Source organism: Typopeltis vanoorti, chromosome 13 (genome assembly GCF_054136105.1).
Source record: "Typopeltis vanoorti isolate ZY-2024b chromosome 13, IOZ_Tvanoo_1.0, whole genome shotgun sequence".
NCBI classification, from domain to species: domain Eukaryota; kingdom Metazoa; phylum Arthropoda; class Arachnida; order Uropygi; family Thelyphonidae; genus Typopeltis; species Typopeltis vanoorti.
Window position 1 is genome coordinate 117,276,022 of NC_143561.1, and position 23,302 is coordinate 117,299,323.

At 33.7% G+C, this 23,302-nt stretch overlaps 1 protein-coding gene across 2 annotated transcripts in view; it reads right to left on the reverse strand.

The window, feature by feature from the left end:
• LOC150100492 (tetraspanin-6-like) overlaps window positions 1-23,302 on the reverse strand; it is a 127,357-nt gene that overhangs the window by 53,449 nt on the left and 50,606 nt on the right. For both annotated transcript variants that reach the window (XM_090402589.1, XM_090402588.1), the window contains exons 3-4: window positions 16,840-17,028; window positions 9,670-9,840 (exon numbers count right to left, since the gene is read on the reverse strand). In XM_090402589.1, the coding sequence (XP_090258715.1) occupies window positions 9,670-9,840; window positions 16,840-17,028 (360 nt within the window). The remainder of the gene's footprint in view (window positions 1-9,669; window positions 9,841-16,839; window positions 17,029-23,302) is intronic.

Genomic DNA, 23,302 nt, shown 5'->3' on the forward strand with positions numbered 1-23,302 from the left:
TTAGAACTAGGATTTTGAAAAGAAGAGCAAATGAAACAGGTGATGTTAACCCTAATTATGATACACATGTTGTAATAGCAAATAAATCTGATACTATTGAAGTAGAAGAAACAAGCATTTCAAATAAAAAATACAGTAGGAAATATAACAGTTCAGTGTTCTTGATGCCTATGATGAAATAAAGGCATTTGAGAAAAAAAATGGTGTTATGGATTAGTTATGTAAAAGACAGATAACTTGCACCTTTTCCAACACTGGAATCCTTTTTAGTGGAAAATGATATTTTTGTTGATTCAGAGTTTCTGGAAAAGATTTGTGACCACCTCAAAACTCTGAAACAGAATTTTGAAATATATTTTCTGAATAACTTTTATAAGAAATTCCTGTGGGTTCGTGATCCATTTCAGGCTTAAAGTCACAAGAACAACCTTTTGTTATCGAAAAAAGAAGATTTAAATGAGCTTTCAAGTGACAGTGGGCTTAAAATGCAATTCCGTGATCTTGGTTTAGCTTGATTCTGGATCTCGCCTTCAGTGAGAAGTGAATTTCCCGAAATATCTGAAGAAGCATTGAAAATCATCATACAGTTTTCTACAACCTATCTTTGTGAGGAAGGATTTTCATCTCACCTTCAAATAAAAATAAAATACAGAAATCGTCTTAGTGTGTGCTGTTCTTCAACTGAAGTTGACCAAATATTGAGCCAGATATCCAGCAACTCTGCGAGGGCTGAGAAGCTCAACCATCTCATTAAAAGTAAGTAGTAACATAATTATATCATACTATTTATTTAATAAAATTTAAAACTTTGTTCGATGATGATACACTTAATCATTTACTTGCAATTTAATTATGTTTCCATATGTATTCAAAACATGCTTTTAGATTTATTATGTTATAAATGGCACTGGTTATCCCCACATAGGTTTTTTAAAAAATTACATAACATAGTGGTCTAGAGTATTGTTTTAGGCATTTTACTGGTCCTTGGGTTTAGAAAAGTTGAGAAACACTGCACTAACTCATCAATAGAAAAAGTCTAGCACCAATTGCCTGCTGGTGGCAGAATTTTGTACTTTTTTTTCCTGAAAATCAAAACCCCATGTTCCAGAATGTACTTACAACCAGTTTGGTTGAATTTCATCCAATACATTTTTTGCTACAGAGCTCTGAACACCTCTTTAATTATGGCCACCATGTACATCAAACCTGCTTCTCCTCTTACTCATTTATTCCATCTACCTCTGTTCTCTGGAATAGCTTTCCCAACAACTTTAATCTCCAGCTCTTTAAGAAAAATATTTATAATAAAATACATTGGATTTATTTGCCTGTAACAGTACAAAAATGAAAATCGACTGGTTTTAACACAGAAGCCATAAGTATCTGTGGCAAGATGAACAAAATTACAATAAAAAGGACAACATGAACTATAACATTACTAAAACATAGAACATATAAGAATCGTTACAATATAAATTGAAATAGAAAAAACGTGGAGTGTGGGAGAGGTTAGTTATTGTTCAGTGATGTGTAAGATGTGGCTGAAAAGTTAGTTTGACATGCAGAAAGATCTAATGAGCGATTTGAAGTATATCACTAAGGATCAATTTTTGGTACCTAATGAGCATTGTTATGGTCATCTATTCACATGATACACTCAGTAGGAAACCAAAGATCGATCCTGTGTTGATATTTAAAAATCACTCATTATATGTTTTCACACATCAGAAACCTTTTAGCAAACTATCTTACACACATTACTGAACAACAGCTAATCCATGCCAGCTCCAACACAGAGATGTTTTTTTGTTTCAGCTTATATTGTAACAGTTCTTACGTGTTCTGTATTTTAGTAATGTTATAAGTCCATGTTGGCCTTTTTATTTTTGTTCATCCTAACCCAGAAGTATCTGTGGTGAAACTAGTCGCTTTTCATTTTTATATTATGTCCAAATAAACCCAACGTTTCAATTTATAATATCAATGGGTTTCTTCTTTCTCAATCCTTATCTGAACCTCACACATGGCACTGTCTTTTTTTTTTTTTTTTTTTATAGGTTACTGTACCTCTCATCTGTGATAAAAAAAACTCATGAATGCCACAATGTATCAAGCTTTACTGCAATTTTACTTTACTAAAATTAATTAGTAAAAATTCATTATTATATATAAAGAAATTATCATATACACATCATATATAGAAAAGAACTGAAGTATTTTAAAGTTTTTTTTTTTTTTTTTTTATACTGACAATGATTTTTTTTCATTGTACTACTCAATTTCATGTTTTGTTGCAGTTCAGTATACTTCTACATACATACAAAGAGTGACAGCCAGTCTTAAGGAGAGGTAAACAAAAACATAATAAAATTCAACGACTGCACAGGCATACCTTTTTCAGGTAATCAGTGTAATTTCAGGAATCAGTTGACCTATAAAGATTGAAACTTTGAAGTATCAGTGCTTTGAAGCCAGATAAAATGTAGATTACTTTATTATAAATCCACATTGACAGGATATACTTTTCTTAACTTTGCTATTAAATTGGTGAATCACCTCAATTTTGGTTTCAATCATTACTTGTAATGCTGCTGTGCAGTAAGTTTTAAATTAGTCCTAGGTTAAATACCTGATTCATATATATATATATATATATATATATATATATATTTTTTTTTTTTTTTAAATTTTCTTTCACTTTGTAACACTCTTATTGGCAAAACCGTTTAAAACATTTTTCACTTTTCCATCCACAAATGGACTATTTTTATTGAAAAAAATAAATAAAAAAAAAATCAAAATAATTCCCCTCTGGTAATTTAAAGCAACTTTATAACTAAACTGAATGATCGTTTTTTTTTTTTTGTGTGTGCGCGTGTTTTTATAAGCATTGATATTTTTATTTAAAATATATATACACTCGAGTCACTTTTTATGCGGTGCATAACTTCAAAACTTATGTACCGTTGTACATAAAAAGAATGAAGTTGCAATAAGAAAATCTGTCATTTCTGGCACAAAACTAAGTGCCAAATTATCATCGTATTCAAGAGATGCTTTATTAGAAAACACGAACGAGCGCTCGTAATTTGGATTGAAGAATTAACTCAAAGAAGAAGTCCTATAAGTGATTAATTAAACAAAAAGCTCTTCGGTTTTATAAACAGATGAAGCAACTGGAGCCGTCTACTTCCGCTTCCCAGGTTGATAAAGAATTTTCGGCTAGTAAAGGATGGCTAACTGGGTTTTTAAAAAGGAATACACTTCACAACGTGAAGATTACAGGCAAGGTTGCAGCAGCAAATGAAGAAGCAGCCAAAAATTTTCAAGATAAGTTAGCCAGAATGATTGATGATGGTGGATATTGTCCCGATCAAGTGTTCAACACTGACGAACCAGGATTGTTTTGGAAGAAAATGCCTAGTCAAACATCGCAAAGTCTGAGAAAAAAAAAGCAAGTGGATTTAAAGCAAGCAAAGATCGAGTAACGTTGTTACTTTGTAGCAATACATCAGGTGATCAAATGTTGAAACCCCTCTTAGTAAATTGATCTCTAAGACCACATGCTCTAAAAGGCAAAGATCTAAAACAGCAGCCTGTACATTGGATGGCTAATACAAAAGCCTGGGTAATAACTGCTGTATTTACTGAATGGTTCAATAATTGCTTTGCACCAGAAGAAGAAACATATGAAGCAAAAAGCTCTAGATTTTAAAGTTTTATTAATTGTTGCATCTGCTATTGCTTAAATAAGACCACAAACTTTAAATGCCTGCTGGAAAGCAGCTTGGCCTGGATGTGTTCCAAACCATTCAAACTTCTACATTATCAGCTGAAATCATTACTTTGGCACATGAAATTGGTGGAGGTCTCGATACATTTAGCCAGAATGATGTGGATGAATTGCTTGTGGATAATGCCTTAAGTGACGATAATATTATTGGATATCGATTAATTTTAGATTAATCGATATCCAAATTATTTTAATAATTTAAAAAAAAATTATTAAAATCATCATCGCAAAGTTTAATAACTGATTACACTGTTCCGAAGAAAAAAATCAGCACAGAACGAGGGTGAAGTTAATTCTGTTTGTGAAGAACCAGTGCCTTTACCATAAAGATCTGATGTGCTGACTATCTCTTCTGGTGATGAAAGTGATTTCGCACGAGTTTGCAAACGTTGCCGAATATTGTCTAATAGTGACAATACTTCATCATCAAATTCCTGACATGTACCCTCAAGGGGTGTACAGGATATGATAGTACTACATGAAAAATTTACATCATTACTAACTTCCTATCTACAATTTTCTTCCAAATCAGTCTGTTACTTGTCAAGACTCCAATATTATCAGATCTTATATTTCTATTTCCTTACATTTCCTTGCTCATTCTGTTTAAGTGACCATACCACCTGAGATTAGCTCTGCTAATGCATTCCTGGATGCGACAATGTCAAGTTCTTTCCTAATATCCTCGTTTTTAATATGATATTGCCATTGATGCCATCTGTTCACGCCTCTAATCTTTCTCAGAACTCTCATATCTGCGGTCTCTAGTCTTTGGTCAAGTATTTTACTTCTGACCCACCTCTCAGATCCATAAGTTAAAACTTGTTTGAATACTGTCTTGTATACAGCTAATTTAGTGTTCCGACCAATTTCTCTCTCATTCCAGATGAATTTATTCAATTGACTTCTCACCATTCCATATGAATTTATTCAATTGACTTCTCACCGTACCAGCTTTGTTGATTCTGTTATCTATTTCCATATTTAATTTACCATCTGAAGTAAAAATCGTGCCTAAGTAGCTGAAATGTTTTACTTGTTCCACAGGTTCTCCATTCACAACACAGTTGACATTTTCAATGATTCTGCCTATTTTCATTATCTTTGTCTTTTTATTGCTGACCTTCATACCATATCTATTACAACAGTTATTCGATTTAGTCAAGGAATCTTGCAAACTTGTAATGGATTTATTTAGAAGTATAACATCATCCGCATAAAGCAAAGAGCTGACATTAACATCTCCAATTCTGATATCGTGTTTAATACTACATTCCTTCATAATGTGATCCATATAGATAATAAATAAGAGAGGGGATAATGTACATCCTTGCATGACACTAGATTTAACATTAAATCACCTTCCTGTACTTCCTTCAATTCTAACTGCTGACTCAACTCAAATACAGACTAAGTATTATTTGATATAATGCCTCAATGACATATAACTGTAGTTATTGAATAGCTTCTCTCTTGGCACCTTGTCATATGTCTTTTCCAGATCGACAAAACTTAAATACAGATATTTGTTATATTCCCATGCTTTCTGAACCATTTGTCGTGAAGTGAAGGTCTGATCCCGACAGCCTCTATTTGGCCTGAATCCAGCGTGTTCTTCACCAAGCTTTTCTTCTACAATTCTTCTCAACCATTTCTCAAGTATACTTGCAATGATGTTGCCAGGAACACTCTGTAGGGAAATGTTGGATCGTACTTCCTTGTTTTTGATCCGCCATCTTGTTTTAACTCTGTTCTTAAACAAGTAATAAGTAAAAGAGATTCAGGCAAACACAATTTTAAAATCATCAAAACAAAAGATTTAATTCAGGGTTATATATTATACATATAAACTCGATTTCAAGAACAAGATAATATAAAGGTCTTGACTTAACTGGTCACAACATCTCACAGATTCAGTCTATGGGCATTCTGCTATCAGACTTACAGCTTTTACAATATTAAAAGTTATTTTAATAGAGTTTTATATCACAAAATCTCTTAGTAACAAATTTTGCTATTATCACACAGTCAGTGAAGTCTCAATACATTAATGGTGGCGACAACTGCTTCATGAGTATACACTTTCACACTTCATACTCTGGCTGATTTCAGCAAAAAACGTTATAGTTAATGTGGGGAATAACAGGAGGATTACACATATATCTCTGCACCGAAGTAACATAAAATTGGACAGTTCTTACCGGATAAATCCTTTGCTCATCAATTTCACTATGGGCACACTTAATAACTATATTTACTTAGCACACTATGGCAACACTATTTAGAATAAATCTTCTCAATGATAACAGTAATATAAATGGTCGCATTACACGTGTATAGACGTACTTGGATAAAGGAAAATGCTCATTCCTTCTTTAACACTATTTGACCAATTCAGTTCTCTGTTAAAGTTCCATGAAACTAATGGAACACGTAGTAATTCTTTAATCTCTAGAATTATTCTCAGTTGCCTATTACTTTCCTGGTCCTTAAATAGTCTAATTACAGCACTAAAGTTCTAGACACAGCAATCCTTTGCATTCACTTTGCTGCCTCTTGTATTCTCCTTGTCTGTCAGTGCTATACTCCATGCGCTCGTGTCCCCCAATGGTCAGTCCTGAAAAAGAGAAGAGCCCTGGTTTTCTCCGCTCTCAGCTTATATACCTCCCTTCCTTTTTCCCGCCCAAAATTGTTTCTCACGCTCTCTTATGTCAATTCCTTCTCTGCAGTTGAATACTATATCTCACGGTCAAAGCACGAGCTAGCTATTTCTAGCCCGTCTCCATAGTAACAAACAAAATAAAATAAAAACAGAAATATTGCATAACATTATACCTTTACACACTGGTAATGATAAATAAAAATTCAAAATATTAATAAAATTTAATAAATAAACTCAAGGCAATTACATGAATAATAATTTACAATAATGGAATTAATATCAAATAATTTTTACAAGTATAGCCTTTAGTATGGTGGATTAAGTTAGATTCTGTAAGGAATATTAATAATTCAATTTTCTCCTTATTCAGGATCCAACAGAAATACCTCTGAAATTCTTATATTCAGTTTCATTTCCCTTTTTATATATCGGTACTATTAGAGCTCTACTCCAATCATCGGGAATTCGTCCCTCTGTCCAAGCTTTCTGAACTATGCAGTGCAGCCACTGTAAGACTTTTATACCACCATACTTCAGCATTTTTGGTCGAATATCATCTACTCCTGCTGCACAGTTAAAGCCTTTGATGGCTTTTTCTACTTCAAGTATGGATATGTATTCCTGACTGTATGCCTGTTGAGTGTTTTTTACCACTGTGCTATCACTGCTTGTTCCATTTAGCAATTTTTCAAAGTAATTACTCCATACTTGAAGAATCTTTTTCTCCTGTTTTCATGTCACCTTTATCATCTCTAACTCCTTTTACAGTACTCTTTCCTCCATTTCTAAGCTTCTTCAACAACCTCCAGAATATCTTACCACTTTCTTGATATTTATTTTCTATATTCTTGCCAAAGTCCTCTCATGACTTTTGTTTAGCTAGTTTTACACAGTGTTAAGCATCCTTGCATTTGTCTCTATATTCTCTAAGAGCAAAAGCTGACTTATTTGCCAAGAACTTTTGATATGCTTTCTTCTTTTCCTTCACTGCCTATTTAACTTCCTGAATCCACCTTGGAGTTCTGATTTTTCTATCCTTGCAGCAACCTCACCACATGCCTCTCTGGCAGAATCAATCAATGTTTTCTTCAAAGTTTGCCACTGAATCTCCAAGGTTTGATTCCTGTTCTCAAACTGTTTCATTTTTTCTTCAATAATCTTCGTGTATTTTAGTCTACAGTTCACATCTGAGAGCTGCTCAACTTTAATTCGCTTTAAAACTTTCTTACATGTTATTCTTTTCGATATGAAATTCAATTTTATCCTGCTCAAGACTAAATGGTGATCACTTCCCAATTTCAAATCTTCTGTACACTCTGGTGTCCTGCACCAGGGAGAAAACATCACATCAACAATAACTTAGTCAATGAGACTTTTCTTATTCCTAGCCTCTTCTCTCCATGTGAATTTGTGCATATTTTTATGCTGGAACATGGTGTTAGTAATAACCAGTCCATGTCCTGAGCAGAAATCCAACAATTAATTGCCCTTATTATTAGCTTTGCTCTTTTCTCCAAATTTTCCCAAAATATTTTTGTATGTCTGACAATCATTTCCTACTCTACTATTTAGATCCCCAACAAGGACCAACTTTTCCTTTTTCATTGTGTCAGTTGCTTTTTCTAAAACCTCAAAATATTCCTCCACTTCTACCTTAGTAGAACCTTCTGTGGGACCTTATGCACAAATAAGTCTCATTGTCCAAATCCCCATTCTAATATTTGCCCAAATCACTCTACTTGAGACTGACTGCCATTCGAGAAGATTATAGCCTCGTATTTTGTGTTGAATACTATGGCTACTCCTTTTCCTTGATTGTCATTTCCTGAATATAACATTTTGTATTTATTGCTCAGAATGATCTCACCAGTTTTTGTCTTTTTTGTTTCAGTCACCACTATTATGTCGATCTGGTACTTATCGAATTCCTTAGCTAGCTCCATTTCTTTGCCATTCAGGCTTCTTATGTTGATAGTACCAATAATTCAACTCTGGTGATGTTGAGTTGGGGTGTGCTTTCAGATTTGTTTTCAAATTTGTTCCAGTAGCTGACTTTTCGCTGTTCGCCCTGGTTCCCTGGCGAAAACAACGGGGGCTTGTTTAACCGGGCGACGCTCCAGCCGGCATGAAATTTTGTCATGTTGTACCATCATTTTCTCTAGTTTAAGCCAATAAGAATACAATTTGGTCGGGTAAATTCCAAATTGCCAGTCCATCCTCGTTCGTTCAGTATCCATGTAGATACCCAACAGGGTGCACCACGAGAATGTGAGGATTGGACATTAGGTCAGAAGCCCTGGACATTCCTTTAAAGGCCACGTGGAGGTCTCCTCTCAGTTATATAGCTTTGACCCTTTCTGATGAAAAAATGTAAAAATAAAAAGTTACTTTTCAATCAAATTAAATGAATAAAGCTTTAAAAGAAACTTAGGCATTCTTATTTTCCTGAATTTTTATAAACTATTTTATGCGATTTTAGGTATATTTTAATTCATTTCTTCGGATTTATGCAGTTTTAGAAAATTATAGAATGTATCCCTAATTTTTCAATGTAAGTTAGGTCTTTTTTGTGCGATTTTTTATATGCGGTTTTCTGTGGAACGTATCTACCACATAAAAAGAAACCTGACTGTATATATGTAAACAGAAATGGAGATAAGCATTTAATGACTGAATCATATTCAGAGTAATTAAATGCAATCTGTTTATAAATAATAGTTTTTCTATTGAATTAGAAAAATAAATAAACCACTGATGCAAGACTGACCGTGTCTGAAAACTGCTGTTTTTTTTAATATAAGGTTAATACAAAATATTTACCAGTCAGCTATTAATTATTTTACTACTAATTTTATAACACTGTTCAAAAGATGTACATCTACAGTTGCTCACTTCCATTTTATTTTTAATATATCAACAAATGGCTTTTAGTCAATTGGAATTAGAAATTTTTCCAAAAATTAAGTACATCAAAAGGTTTTCACATGTAACAAGTTACTTTTATTCCAAGTTAGTATTTTTAATATATGTATATTACTGTGTTTTCTTTTAGAAATAGCATTTTGAAGCATTAGTTTAAAAAATGTAGATCATTCAAGATAAAATACTTAGTAATACTGATAGTTTTGGATAACAGCAACAGTTCTTGCTGATTTATAACATATACAAAATTATATCTTTTTCATATTTTATTATAATAAAACATACTCACAAAAGACTGCAACATATTAACATCTTCATCTTTGATGCCTCCCTTTCCATATTCATGAATACTATTGTTCAATCCAGTCTTGAAGCCATTTTCTATTGTACCACGGTACATATAACCAGATATGCCAGCACCCAACTCCATTATGAATACAAGAAGTAAAAATCCTGACAACTGCAAAAATGAAGAAACAGATAATTGTGATATTCATTGTTACAAACAGAACAAGAACTTAAATCTTAAAACTGCCAAACTTTAAACAGATTCAATTTAAGAACATGTTGCTGAAATAATGAAGAACAAATTCTGATCTTTAAGCTTCTGTTGTAACTAATCAGTTTTCTATAATAACCACAGTGAAAACAAAATTTTATCAACTCTGCTTGTCTCACATTCATTATGACATGCTTCATCAATAATAGCAAGTAAAATTATTGTCATCCATTTCCTGACATGTATCCTCAAGGATGTACAGGATATGATAGTACTACATTAAAAATTCAAATCATTACTAACTTCCTATCTACAATTTTCCTCCAAATCAATCTGTTACCTATCAAGACTCTGACATTATCAGATCTTATATCCCTATCTTCTAAGGAACTTTTTACCATTTCAATCAACCTATATCCTGGCTTCCCTCTTAGTCTTTTTCCTGCAAACCTGGCAAAGAACACTTGTTTTGCTAATCAATCCTCTCCATTCTGTTTAAGTGACTATACCACCTGAGATTAGCCCTGCTAACACATTCCTGGATACTAACAATGTCAAGTTCTTTTCTAATATCTTTATTTTTAAAATGATATTGCCATTGATGCCTTCTGTTCATGCTCCTAATCTTTTTCAGGCCTCTCATATCTGTGGTCTCTAGTCTTTGGTCAAATGTGTTACTTCTAATCCAGCACTCAGATCCATAAGTTAAAATTGGTTTGGACACTGTTTGTATACAGCTAATTTAGTGTTTTTGACTAATTTCTCTCTTATTCCATATAAATTTATTTAGTTGACTTCCTACCATATCAGGATTGTTGTTCTGTTATTTATTCCATATTTAATTTGCCATCTTCACTAAAAATCTGGTCTATGTAGTTGAAATGTTTTACTTGTTCAATAGGTTCTCTATTCACAAGGCAGTTGATATTTTCAATGGTTCTGCCTATTTTTTATTGTCTTTATCATGTTGTTGCTGACCTTCATACCATATCTATTTTAACAGTTATTCAATTTAGTCAGGGAATCTTGCAGACTTGTAGATTTATTTAGAAGTATAACATCATCCGCATAAAGCAAAGAGCTAACATTAACATCTCCAATTTTGATATTAGGTTTAATACTACTTTCCTTCTTAATGCGATCCATATAGATAATGAATAACAGCAGGGACAATGTACATCCTTTTCTGACACCAGTTTTAACATTAAATCATCTTCCTGTACTTCCTTCAATTCTGTTGACTTACAATTCAAATAAAGACTAATTATTGCTTGATATAATGCCCACACTGACAACATAACTGTAGCATTTTGAATAGCTTCTCACTTGGCAATGCTTTTTCCAGTACAAAACTTAAATAGAGATCTTTATATTCCTATGACTATTCAACTGTCATAAAGTGAAATCTGATCCTAACAGCCTTCATTTGTCCTGAATTCAGCTTGTTCTTCACCAAGCTTCTCTTCCACAATCCTTCTCAAGTATACCAGTTATAATATACCATAAATCTTACCAGGAACACTCAGTAGAGAAATACCTTTGTAATTCTCACATTGTTTTATTTCCCTTTTTATATATGGGTATGATCAGAGCTCTTCTCCAATCATCTGGTATTTGTCCCTCTGCCCAGGCCTTCTGAACTATTCAGTGTAGCCACTAAGACTTTTATACCTCCATACCTGAGCATCTCTGGTCAAATATCATCTACTCTAGCTGCCTTTCCACATTTCAGGCTTTTGATGGCTTTATCTACTTGGATATGGATATGTTTTCCTGATTGCATGCCTGGTCAGTGTTTTTTTACCACTGTGCTGTCATTGATTGTTCCATCCATACTTCAAGGATATCTTTTTCTCCAGTTTTCAAGTCACCTTCATTTCTAGTTCCTTTTACAGCACTTTTTCCTCTATTTCTGAGCTTCAAAATATCTTGCCACCTTCTTGATAATTATTTTGTATGTTCTTACCAAACTCTCCCCATGACTTTAATTTAGCTAGTTTTACACAGTGTTTAGCTTTCTTACATTTGTCTAAGAGCACAAGCTGTCTTATTTGTCAGGAAATTTATATATGCTTTCTTCTTATTTTCCTTCACTACCTCTTTATCTTCCTTTGTCCACCATGGAGTTCTAATTTTTCTATCCTTGCAGACAACCTCACCATATGCCTCTCTAGCTAAATCAATGTTTGTCATGATTTGACATGGAGTTTCTACAAGGTTTTGTTCCTGTTCTCAAACCCTTTCATTATTTCTTGAACAAAGTTTGTGTATTTTAGTCTACAGTTCACATATGAGAAATGCTCAACTTTTATTTACTTTAAAACTTTCTTACATGTTTTTCTTTTCAATACGAAATTAAATTTTATCCTGCTAAACTAAATAGTGATCACTTCCTATTTCAAATCCTCTGCACACTTTAGTGTCTTACACCAGGGAGAAAACATCGCTATCAACAATAACATAGTCAATGAGACATTTCTTATTCCTTGCCTCTTCTCTCCATGTGAATTTGTGCACATTTTTATGTTGGAACATTGTGTTAGTAATAACCAGTCCATGTCCTGAGCAGAAATCCAACATTTATTTGCCATTATTATTAGCTTTGCTCTTTTCTATAAATTTTCCCAAAATTCTTTTGTATGTAACAATCATTTCCTACTCTGCTATTTAGATCTCCAACAAGAACCAATTTTTCATGTGCTAATAAAATTTTTATTTAATATTTCCTTTCCTTCATGCTTACATGATGATCAGAATACATCATGAAAATTACGGAAACAACTACCGTATTAGAATAAAACTTTAGTTCAATATAAACCGAAATAAACACTATGTTTCAACCTTCACATTAAAAGTCATCATCTGGAGTATACACATATATAAGAAACAATATATATACACATATTGTTTTTTTGAAGTTGCACTACAATCTACATGGTATGCTAAAGTTACCAACCAACTTTCGAAACTATTGACGTGACCTTTGGAGGGAAAAAAAACCCTTGCTACATCAAAGCTATTATTATTATTATTATTATTACAAAGCCTGTTATTATTATTATGTTAAAAAATTAAATTAAGCTGGAGAGCAACATGTTCATAAAAAAAAAATTACTTATGTCATCATCATCAAATTCCTGCCATGTACCCTCAAGGGGTGTACAGGATATGATAGTACTACATGAAAAAAATTACATCATTATTAATTTCCTATCTACAATTTTCCTCCAAATCAGTCTGTTACTTGTCAACACTCCAATATTATGAGATCTTATATTTCTATCGTCTAAAGCACTTTGTACCGTATCAATCCACCTATATCTTGGTCTTCCTCTCGGTCGTTTTCCTGCCAACCTGGCAGAGAACACTTGTTTTGCTAATCTTTCCTCGCCCATTCTGTTTAAGTGACCATACCACCTGAGATTAGCTCTGTTAAGGAATTCCTGGATGCTGACAATGTCAAGTTCTTTCCTAATATCCACGTTTTTAATATGATACTGCCATTGATGATATCTCTTCACGCCTATAATCTTTCTCAGGACTCTCACATCTGCAGTCTCTAGTCTTTGGTCAAGTGTTTTACTTCTGACCCAGCTCTCAGATAGATAAGTTAAAACTGGTTTGAACACTGTCTTGTATACAGCTAATTTAGTGTTCCGACTAATTTCTCTCTTATTCCATATGAATTTATTCAATTGACTTCCCACCATACCAGCTTTGCTGATTCTGTTGTCTATTTCTATATTTAATTTACCATCTTCAGTAAAAATCGTGCCTAAATAGCTGAAATGTTTTACTTGTTCCACAGGTTCTCCATTCACAACACAGTTGACATTTTCAATGATTCTGCCTATTTTCATTGTCTTTGTCTTTTTATTGCTGACCTTCATACCATATCTATTACAAGAGCTATTCAATTTAGTCAGAGAATCTTGCAGACTTGTAGCGGATTTATTTAGAAGTATAACATCATCCGTATAAAGCAAAGAGCTGACATTAACATCTCCAATTTTGATATCATGTTTAATACCACTTTCCTTCATAATGTGATCCATATAGATAATGAATAACAGAGGGGATAATGTACATCCTTGTCTCACACCAGATTTAACATTAAACCATTTTCCTGTACTTCCTTCAATTCTAACTGCTGACTCACAACTCAAATAAAGACTAAGTATTGCTTGATATAATGCCCCATTGACACCATATAACTGCAGCGTATTGAATAGTTTCTCTCTTGGCACCTTGTCATATGCCTTTTCCAAATCGACAAAACTTAAATACAGATCTTTGTTATATTCCCATGCTTTCTCGACTATTTGTCGTAAAGTGAAGATCTGATACTGACAACCTCTATTTGGCCTGAATCCAGCTTGTTCTTCGCCAAGCTTTTCTTCCAAAATTCTTCTCAACCGTTTCTCAAGTATACTTGCATAGATCTTGCCAGGAACACTCAGTAGGGAAATACCTCTGTAATTCTCACATTCAGTTTTATTTCCCTTTTTATATATGGGTACTATGAGAGCTCTACTCCAATCATCGGGAATTCGTCCCTCTGTCCAGGCTTTCTGAACTATGCAGTGCAGCCACTGTAAGACTCTTATACCACCATACTTCAGCATTTCTGGTCGAATATCATCTACTCCTGCTGCCTTTCCACATTTCAAGCCTTTGATGGCTTTTTCTACTTCAAGTATGGATATGAATTCCTGACTGCATGCCTGGTCAATGTTTTTTACCACTGTGCTGTCATCACTGCTTGTTTCATTTAGCAGTTTTTCAAAGTAATTACTCCATACTTCAAGGATATCTTTTTCTCCCGTTTTTATGTCACCTTTATCATCTCTAATTCCTTTTATAGCACTCTTTCCTCCATTCTTAAGCTTCTTCAACAACCTCCAGAATATTTTGCCACCTTCTTGATATTTATTTTCTATATTCTTGCCAAAGTCCTCCCATGACTTTTGTTTAGCTAGTTTTACCGAGTGTTTAGCATTCTTGCATTTGTCTCTATATTCTCTAAGAGCACAAGCAGACTTATTTGACAGGAACTTTTGGTATGCTTTCTTCTTTTCCTTCGCTGCCTCTTTAACCTCCTGAGTCCACCAAGGAGTTCTGATTTTTTTATCCTTACAAACAACCTCACCACATGCCTCTCTGGCAGAATCAATCAATGTTTTCTTCAGAGTTTGCCACTGAATCTCCAAGGGTTGATTCCTGTTCTCAAACTCTTTCATTTTTCCTTCAATAATCTTTGTGTATTTTAGTCTATCTACAGCTCACATCTGAGAGCTGCTCAACTTTTATTCGCTTTAAAACTTTCTTACATGTTATTCTTTTCAATATGAAATTCAATTTTATCCTGCTCAAGACTAAATAGTGATCACTTCCAATTTCAAATCCTCTGTACACTCTAGTGTCCTGCACCAGGTAGAAAACATCACTATCAACAATAACATAGTCAATGAGACTTTTCTTATTCCTTGCCTCTTCTCTCCATGTGAATTTGTGCACATTTTTATGTTGGAACATGGTGTTAGTAATAACCAGTCCATGTCCTGAGCAGAAATCCAACAGATATTTGCCATTATTATTAGCTTTGCTCTTTTCTCCAAATTTTCCCAAAATATTTTTGTATGTCTCACAATTATTTCCTACTCTGCTATTTAGATCCCCAACAAGGACCAACTTTTCATTTTTCATTGTGTCAGTTGCTTTTTCTAAAGCCTCAAAAAATTGCTCCACTTCTACCTTAGTAGAACCTTCTGTGGGACCATAGGCACAAATAAGTCTCATTGTCCAGTTCCCCATTCTCATATTTGCCCACATTACTCTACTTGAGACTGACTGCCATTCAAGAAGATTAGCCTCATATTTTGTGTTGAATACTATGGCTACTCCTTCTTTTCCTTGATTGTCATTGCCTGAATATAACATTTTGTATTTATTGCTCAGAAAGATCTCACCAGTTTTGGTCTTTTTTGTTTCAGTCACCCCTATTATATCGATCTGGTACTTATCTAATTCCTCAGCTAGCTCCATTTCTTTGCCATTCAGGCTTCTTATATTGATTGTACCGATCTTTAACTCTGGTGATGTTGAGTTGGGGTTTATTTTCAGATTTGTTCCAGTAGCTGACTTTTTGCTGTTCGCCCTGGTTCCCTGGCGAAAACAATGGGGGCCTGGTTTAACCGGGCGACGCCCCAGCCGGCATGAAATTTTGTCATGTTGTACCATCATTCTATATTTTGATTTAACCAATAAGAATACAATTTGGTCGGCTAAATCCCAAATTGCCAGCCCATCCTCGTCCGTTCAGTATCCAAGTAGATACCCAACAGGGTGCACCATGAGAAGGTGAGGATTGGACATTAGGTCAGAAGCCCTGGTCAGTTCTCTGCATTCCTTTAAAGGCTATGTGGAGGTCTCCTCTCAGTTATACAGCTTTGACCCTTAAGCACCCCAATTACTTATGTAAGTATACATATATAAATTACAACCAACTGGTATGGATAGCAGCCAATAAAAGCAGAAAAATTGCTTAGCGTCTGGAGTCAGGGTTTGCTAGAAAACTAAGTGGGCTAAATGTGTGCCATCCAAAGTCTTCGGATTTTTGTGCCACCATTATTGTTAAGATGGTCACAGGGCGGTCACAGGCTTCTTTAAATTTCTGTTCATACCAGGTTTTTGTATGATGTAAAGAACAAGTACATCAATTTAGTGTAGGGTGTTAAGAACGTGATCTGAGAGACCTGCTTCACCAAAATTGTTAAAATGTGAAGGTTGAGTGTTTATTTTGGTTTATATTAAACTAAAGTTTTACTCTAGCACAGTAGTTGTTTCCATAATTTTCATGATGTTTATTAATATTTAATTTTAACAAAATACTTATTAAAACATTTTAATCTGAAACAGATTTAAGTTAATAGTTATGCTAATAAATTATATTACTCTTACCATGTATAGAAGTACTGATTGTCCTTTCACTGTACAACAACAGGCTAAGAAGCCAACAATTATTATAATGGATCCTGTGCCAATGAACACATATGGAATTAAATCATTATAATTTGATGACAACTCCAAAAACTGATGCAAAGATATTTTCATCCACAATCCGAATGAGAGCAAAATCACTCCACTAACCTGAAATATTTGTAATTGGATAATTAGTGAATTACCTGTATTATAAAACCATTATTTAAATTAAAAATTACTACCTATCAGAAGTCCTTAAATAGATAATCAAAACAACAATACAGTCTATTCTCACTTTAGTGACCATAGTAAGTATTATAGCAATTTTCTTTTAAAATAGAAATGTGCCTATAGAGATTTGGTGAGGATTTTTATTGGTCGTTTATTATATTGTGAATTTGTACAGTATAGTATATTGTAGTACAGTGAGGATCAACAATAATACTGTTTCACAGCATTTTGGGGAGAAAAAAAAATAATAAAATAGGCCAATATCATTATCTCAGACCTATAGGAAGTGAAGGATTCATCAAGGAAGGCAATCATATGGCATATGGTTTACATATGGCAACCATATTTTTTTTGGAGAAAATAAAGGACCAATCAGAAATTATTTCATAATTAAAAAAAAAAACAGGTTGCATTTGTTTCACTAAAACTAAAAAGCTTTATAACATTCATTATAAAATATAAACATATACATAGCATTTTAAGCAATCATATTATTAATTTAAAAAAAATTAATTTTGATGCTTTTCACAAGAATGAACTTTTTGCGTTTTAAAAATTCATAAAACTGTATACAATTCATGTCAAAGTTCTATTTGATATAAATGCATGCTTTCAATTTTTAATTGGGTGTTTCATTGGTCCACATTGTTCACTAATTAAAATACTCATTCAGTGGGGGTTATTAGATCCAGGGAGACATAAGCAAAATTCAATGATTTTTAAAAGATACGTGTTTATCTGAAATATTTAAAAATTTCAACCCATCTACGTTTGAAGGACTCACCATTTTGTCACCATTCTTTGATCTTTCCACTGGTGACAACTTTTAATACACAAAACTTCAAACAGTTCGCCGTCATTTATATTTAAGTTCCAGTGACTGGAAATGAACAAAAATCTTACCTTGATCTTTGCCCACAGGGGATTTCTCGTAGTAGGATCCATTCAAATACCGCATATTATCACGTATAATGCAAATAATTTATGGTAAAAAATACTACTTAAAGTTAGGGGTTCGCATTATATGTGGATCCTAAAAAATATAATATCTTATTAGACTTCACACACAATATATGCTACCTAATGCCTATGCAACCAAATCTACTTGACGCACTCGCATTCGGCAACCGAGCGCACATCATATCTGCGCATAAATCTACTTACATTACTGGCTTTATGCGCAGATATGATGTGCGCTCCGTCGTCGAATGATAGAGCACAATGAGATAGATAGAGCACAGTTAGATATATTGGTTTAATCACAGTTCATTTTAAATATTATTCGTTAAACAAACCTAGCCTGAAAATGAGCCAACAGAAACGTAAACGTTCATCTTTTGAAGCAGGATTTAAATTGCATGTCGTGCAGTTTGCAGAAGAACATAATAACAGTGTTGCTATGAGAGAATTTGGTGTAGCAGAGAGTAATATTAGACTTTGGCGTAAGCAAAAAGATAGTCTTGAAAAAATCCCCAAAACGAAACGTGCCCGTCGTGAAGATGTAGCATCCTTTCCAGAACTCGAAGAGCTAAATGAATAGATTTTGACACAATGACAAGATGGCATTATAGTAACAAGAAATGCAATTCGTTTTCGAGCTCTACAACTCAAGAATGGTAAAGTCAAGGACACACCAGGTATTTCATCTTTTCTTGCTTTGCCTGGGTGGTGCAACAGATTTATGGAATGCAAAAGCATTAACATTACGACACCGAACAAAAATTGCGCAGAAGTTACCAAAGCAGCTTGAAGAAAAAGTGCAGTCCTTCCATAAATTTATCATAAAATTATGGAAGTGTCATGGATATGAACTTTCCCAAATTGGCAATATGGATGAGATGCCCATGTACTTTGATATGCCTGGGAATCTAACAGTAAACTCAGTTGGCGAAAAGGGTGTCTTCATAAAAACAACTGGACATGAAAAAACACATTTTACTGTTTTTCTAGCATGCATGGCAGATGGAACCAAATTAAAGCCAACAGTAATATTTAAAAGGAAGAAAATTCCGAAGCATATGAAATTTCCATCAGGTGTAATTGTTCGCGCCAATCAGAAAGGTTGGATGGATGAAGAAGGTGTACAATTATGGCTGGATCAAGTATGGAACATACGTCCAGGTAGCTTGTTACGTCAACAAAGCATGCTAGTCTGGGATGGTTCCGGGCACATTTAACAGAGGCAAGCAAAGAGAAAGCACGTGAGCTACGTACAGACCTAGCAGTCATACCGGGTGGTCTAACTTCCGTTTTGCAGCCGCTTGATGTCAGCTTGAATAAGCCATTTAAAGATCACTTACGTGAAAAATGGAGAGAATGGATGTCATCTGGTTTGGTGAAGATGACAAAGGATGGGAATTTTCAGAAGCCTGAGATCACCCTAGTCATCAGCTGGGTTAAAGTAGCATGGGATTCGATATTATCTGAAATGATTCAATGCTCATTTCTTAAATGTGGAATAAGTAATTCAATGGATGGATCCGAAGATCACGTCATATATACTAAAGCGAGGATGATGCACAACAAAATGGATTGAAATGTTTGATGACTCAAAAGATGAAGAATTTAAAGGATTTTGACATTTTGTTTTAAAATAAATATTGTATTATTTATAATGTTATGGAATAAGATTAACAGATCGCATTATACGTGGACATGGCATTTTAGGGCTAGTTTTCAAACAAAATTTCTAGTTCACATTATACGTGATAATATACGGTACTTCCATTTCTACAAAAGAGCTGTCCCAGTTATTTAAATGATCAATGCAGCTTTGGTAAAATTTATGAATTGCATCTATAAATATGTTGGCATCAATGTTTTGGGTTTTTTTCGAATTCTAGAATTATTTTTTTTAGTATTTATAGGTAAAAACCCTCGATTTTTTCGTTCAATTAACTTTGGCTTTTAAATGCATGGAAGTTTCACACAGAGATTTCTTGTGATTCAATTTTCAAAATATATTATTTAAATGTTGAAGCTTGGCTGTGAATAAAAAATAACCATGCCTCAGCTAACGCATCATTAAAAAAGTTTTTCAGAATTGTGGAACATTTTTCCAGTTCTAAATAGTATGATTTTAGCAGCTTAAATAGTTTTAATATTCTCTTTAAAGCTGGTAGAAGAGTTAGCATTCATGTTTTGCTGTAAGCTAGTCTTTTTTTTATATTGAACACCTACATCATCACAAAATTCTTTCAATTTTTCCAATCTGATTGTGTAGATGTAAAATTGTGAATAAATTTTTGCTAATATCACTTCAATATCTACTGGAAGACAATTGACACCAGTACTTATGCAGCTATTGGATATGTGAGCAGCACAATTAACAGCAGTCAGTTTATTGCCACATAAATTTTGCATTTTAAAGAAAACATAATTTTCTCCTTTTCTCTGGAAACCACCATATTTGCAGTTGGTGTTGTCAGTACAGAAAGAAAGTAATTTATCAGTAATTTCATATCTGTTCAGCGAATACTTGATGCAAGCTGTTAAAATATCAGAATTTTTTCCAGGTTGCTTCTTTAAATCTACAACTTTTACTTTGACACCTTGACTGGGTAAAAAATACCTGACCATAATAGGACAATTTAATATTTCCATGATTAGAACAGTCCGAACAAATAGCAATATGCTGTATACGTCGGCCGGCATATAAGACGAGGCCCAAATTTTAAGCTATTTTTAGGTTTTAAGCTTATGTCAGTTGAATAAGGTGACCCCCCCCCCCTCAATTTCTTCTTTCTTGTATTAATGCAATGTTAGGTATTGTTATACCCGTTATTTTTATATCTATGCATATCCGTTATTTTTTTGCATAGCATAGATTTAGTATTTATGCGAATTATCCTAATTAAAAGTGATTAGCCCCAATTTTAATTATTAATTTTGCATTTTTTTAAAAATTTCTTTAAAATCATGGAATCAACAATAAAACAAAGAAAGTATGAAGCTCGATTTAAAATAAGGGTAATTGAAATGGCTAAGCAAACTAATAACTGTGCTGCTGCAAGGAAGTTTGACATAACCGAGAAGATGGTAAGAGAATGGAGGAAGAAAGAAGATATTTTAAAAAAAATTGCCAAAGAAAAAATGTGCAATGAGAACAGGGATCACCGGATGACTGCAACTGGAAAATCACATTGCAGAATGGGTATTCGAACAAAGGCAGAATGGTTATCTTGTTACAAGAAATATGATTAGAGCACATGCACTAAAATGGTCAAGGTTGAATCTGGATGAAAGTATAGAATTTCAAGCTACTTCAGGATGGTGTAATTCTTTTATGAACAGACAAAATCCGGTAATATGACAAATAAAGAAAATTTGTCAAAAACCACCAGGAGATCTTGACCACAAACTTACCAGCTTCCATAAATTTATTCAGTTGAGACAAGAACATTCTATTGTCAAATATTGGAAATATGGATGAAACTCCTATGAGCTTTGATATTATAAGCAATAAAACAGTGGAGGTATTAAGAGTGTGCTAGTACAAGTCATGAAAAAACAAGGTTAACGGTTGTGTTGTCATGTTTGGCTGATGGAACCAAGTTAAAACCAATGATCATCTTCAAACATAAAACAAAACCTAAGATAAAATTTCCTTCAGGTGTTTTGGTACATTTTCACGAAAAAGGATGGATGGATGGACAAAAATGATGTGAAATTATGGATAAATAATGTGTGGAACACGAGGCAGTATAATGAAGTAACACAGTTTATTAGCATGGGATATGTTCGTAGTCATTTAACTGAGAATACCAAAAGTCTTCTAGAAAAAAAATAACACAAAAATTGCTGTTATACCAGTGGTTTAACTTCTATATTGCAACCACTAGACGGCCTCCCTTTTTATACTCTCTGTATAAGACAACCCATGTTTTCGAGGAGTTTTCTGTAGTATTTGAAAGTCATCTTATATGCCGACATATACGGTAATTTGTTTTACATTAATCAGTTTTAACTGAGGCAACAGAATATGGACCAAAAAATTAGAAATTATTGCTTCTGTTTTTGTTCTGGCACAAGAATACTTTTTGTCAAAACATGTCTTGATTAATTTTGAAGTGCAATCGCTTGACTGAAATGAGTGATTATGTTGTACAGAAAGATAACATATTGATGTTATCATTCTTTTAGTGCTAACTGTTTTACTTTGTCATCGAAAATTTTGCTAACAAGGGAAGGGTTTAACTATTTACTCGATGAAGCCCTGACTTCAGCTTCTTTGTGTTTTGATGTTTGTAAATGCTGTTTAATTGCTGATCTGCCACTACTATTTGACATCACTATCCATTATTCTTCTTTTAATGAAAGAAATTCTTCCTCCAGTGTTTTGTTGAAAATACATTTTCTTTTTGGGTGCCATAACAACGGTTCTATAAAATAATAATTAATATGTAATAACGAAAACAATATTAAGCTTTACCTGCTCAAACTACAAAAGTTTCGGATATCGCAACAGGTCACCAGCCGGACACAAGAGAAACTCCAAGACACAATAAACTACACCACTGCAAATACCACCATAAGTAATAGAAGAGAACCAATAAGCCAACAAGTGAATCACTTAAATGTTCTGCATATTGTTTCTCATTAATTTTATATTACATCTTTGTAATAGACATTTCATGTATATTAATATTTGTGACTAGCATATTTCCAAGGGGGGGGGGGATTGGGGAATTTTCATGTTTGAAGTTTAAAATGACCATGTAAATAAGTTCGTGCATCACTTTCAATAAAAAAAGAAACTTTTGAGATGTAAAAAAAGGAAAAGGGTGCTTACATAGAGTAATTGGAAGAACAGCAGAATATTGTGTCCTTCAATTGGAAAAGACATGGGTTCGATTCTCATCGTGATGAAGGAAATCCTTATATAGGCTTTTTTGATTGAAGGTGAGGTAGCCGATCTCATACAGAGGTAGCAAGAGGCTCAGGTTTTTCATCCCACGAACTGGCAAATCAGTCTTCAGAACACACGTAATTTACAGACAAAAAATACTGTTGTTGGTGGTGATGGGCAGTAGATAGCATTGATGGTGGTAGTAGGAGAATTAAGTAGTAGTGGAGAGGGTGAGATGTAGTCAGTGAAGTTGAGTAGAGTGTCCTCCTGCAATGAGTCAGAATCCCTGGAGGTATCATGTAATAATATCTAAAGGAGGGGGGGAGATAGTATAGTGGGGGGAGTACTAAAGCTACAACATGG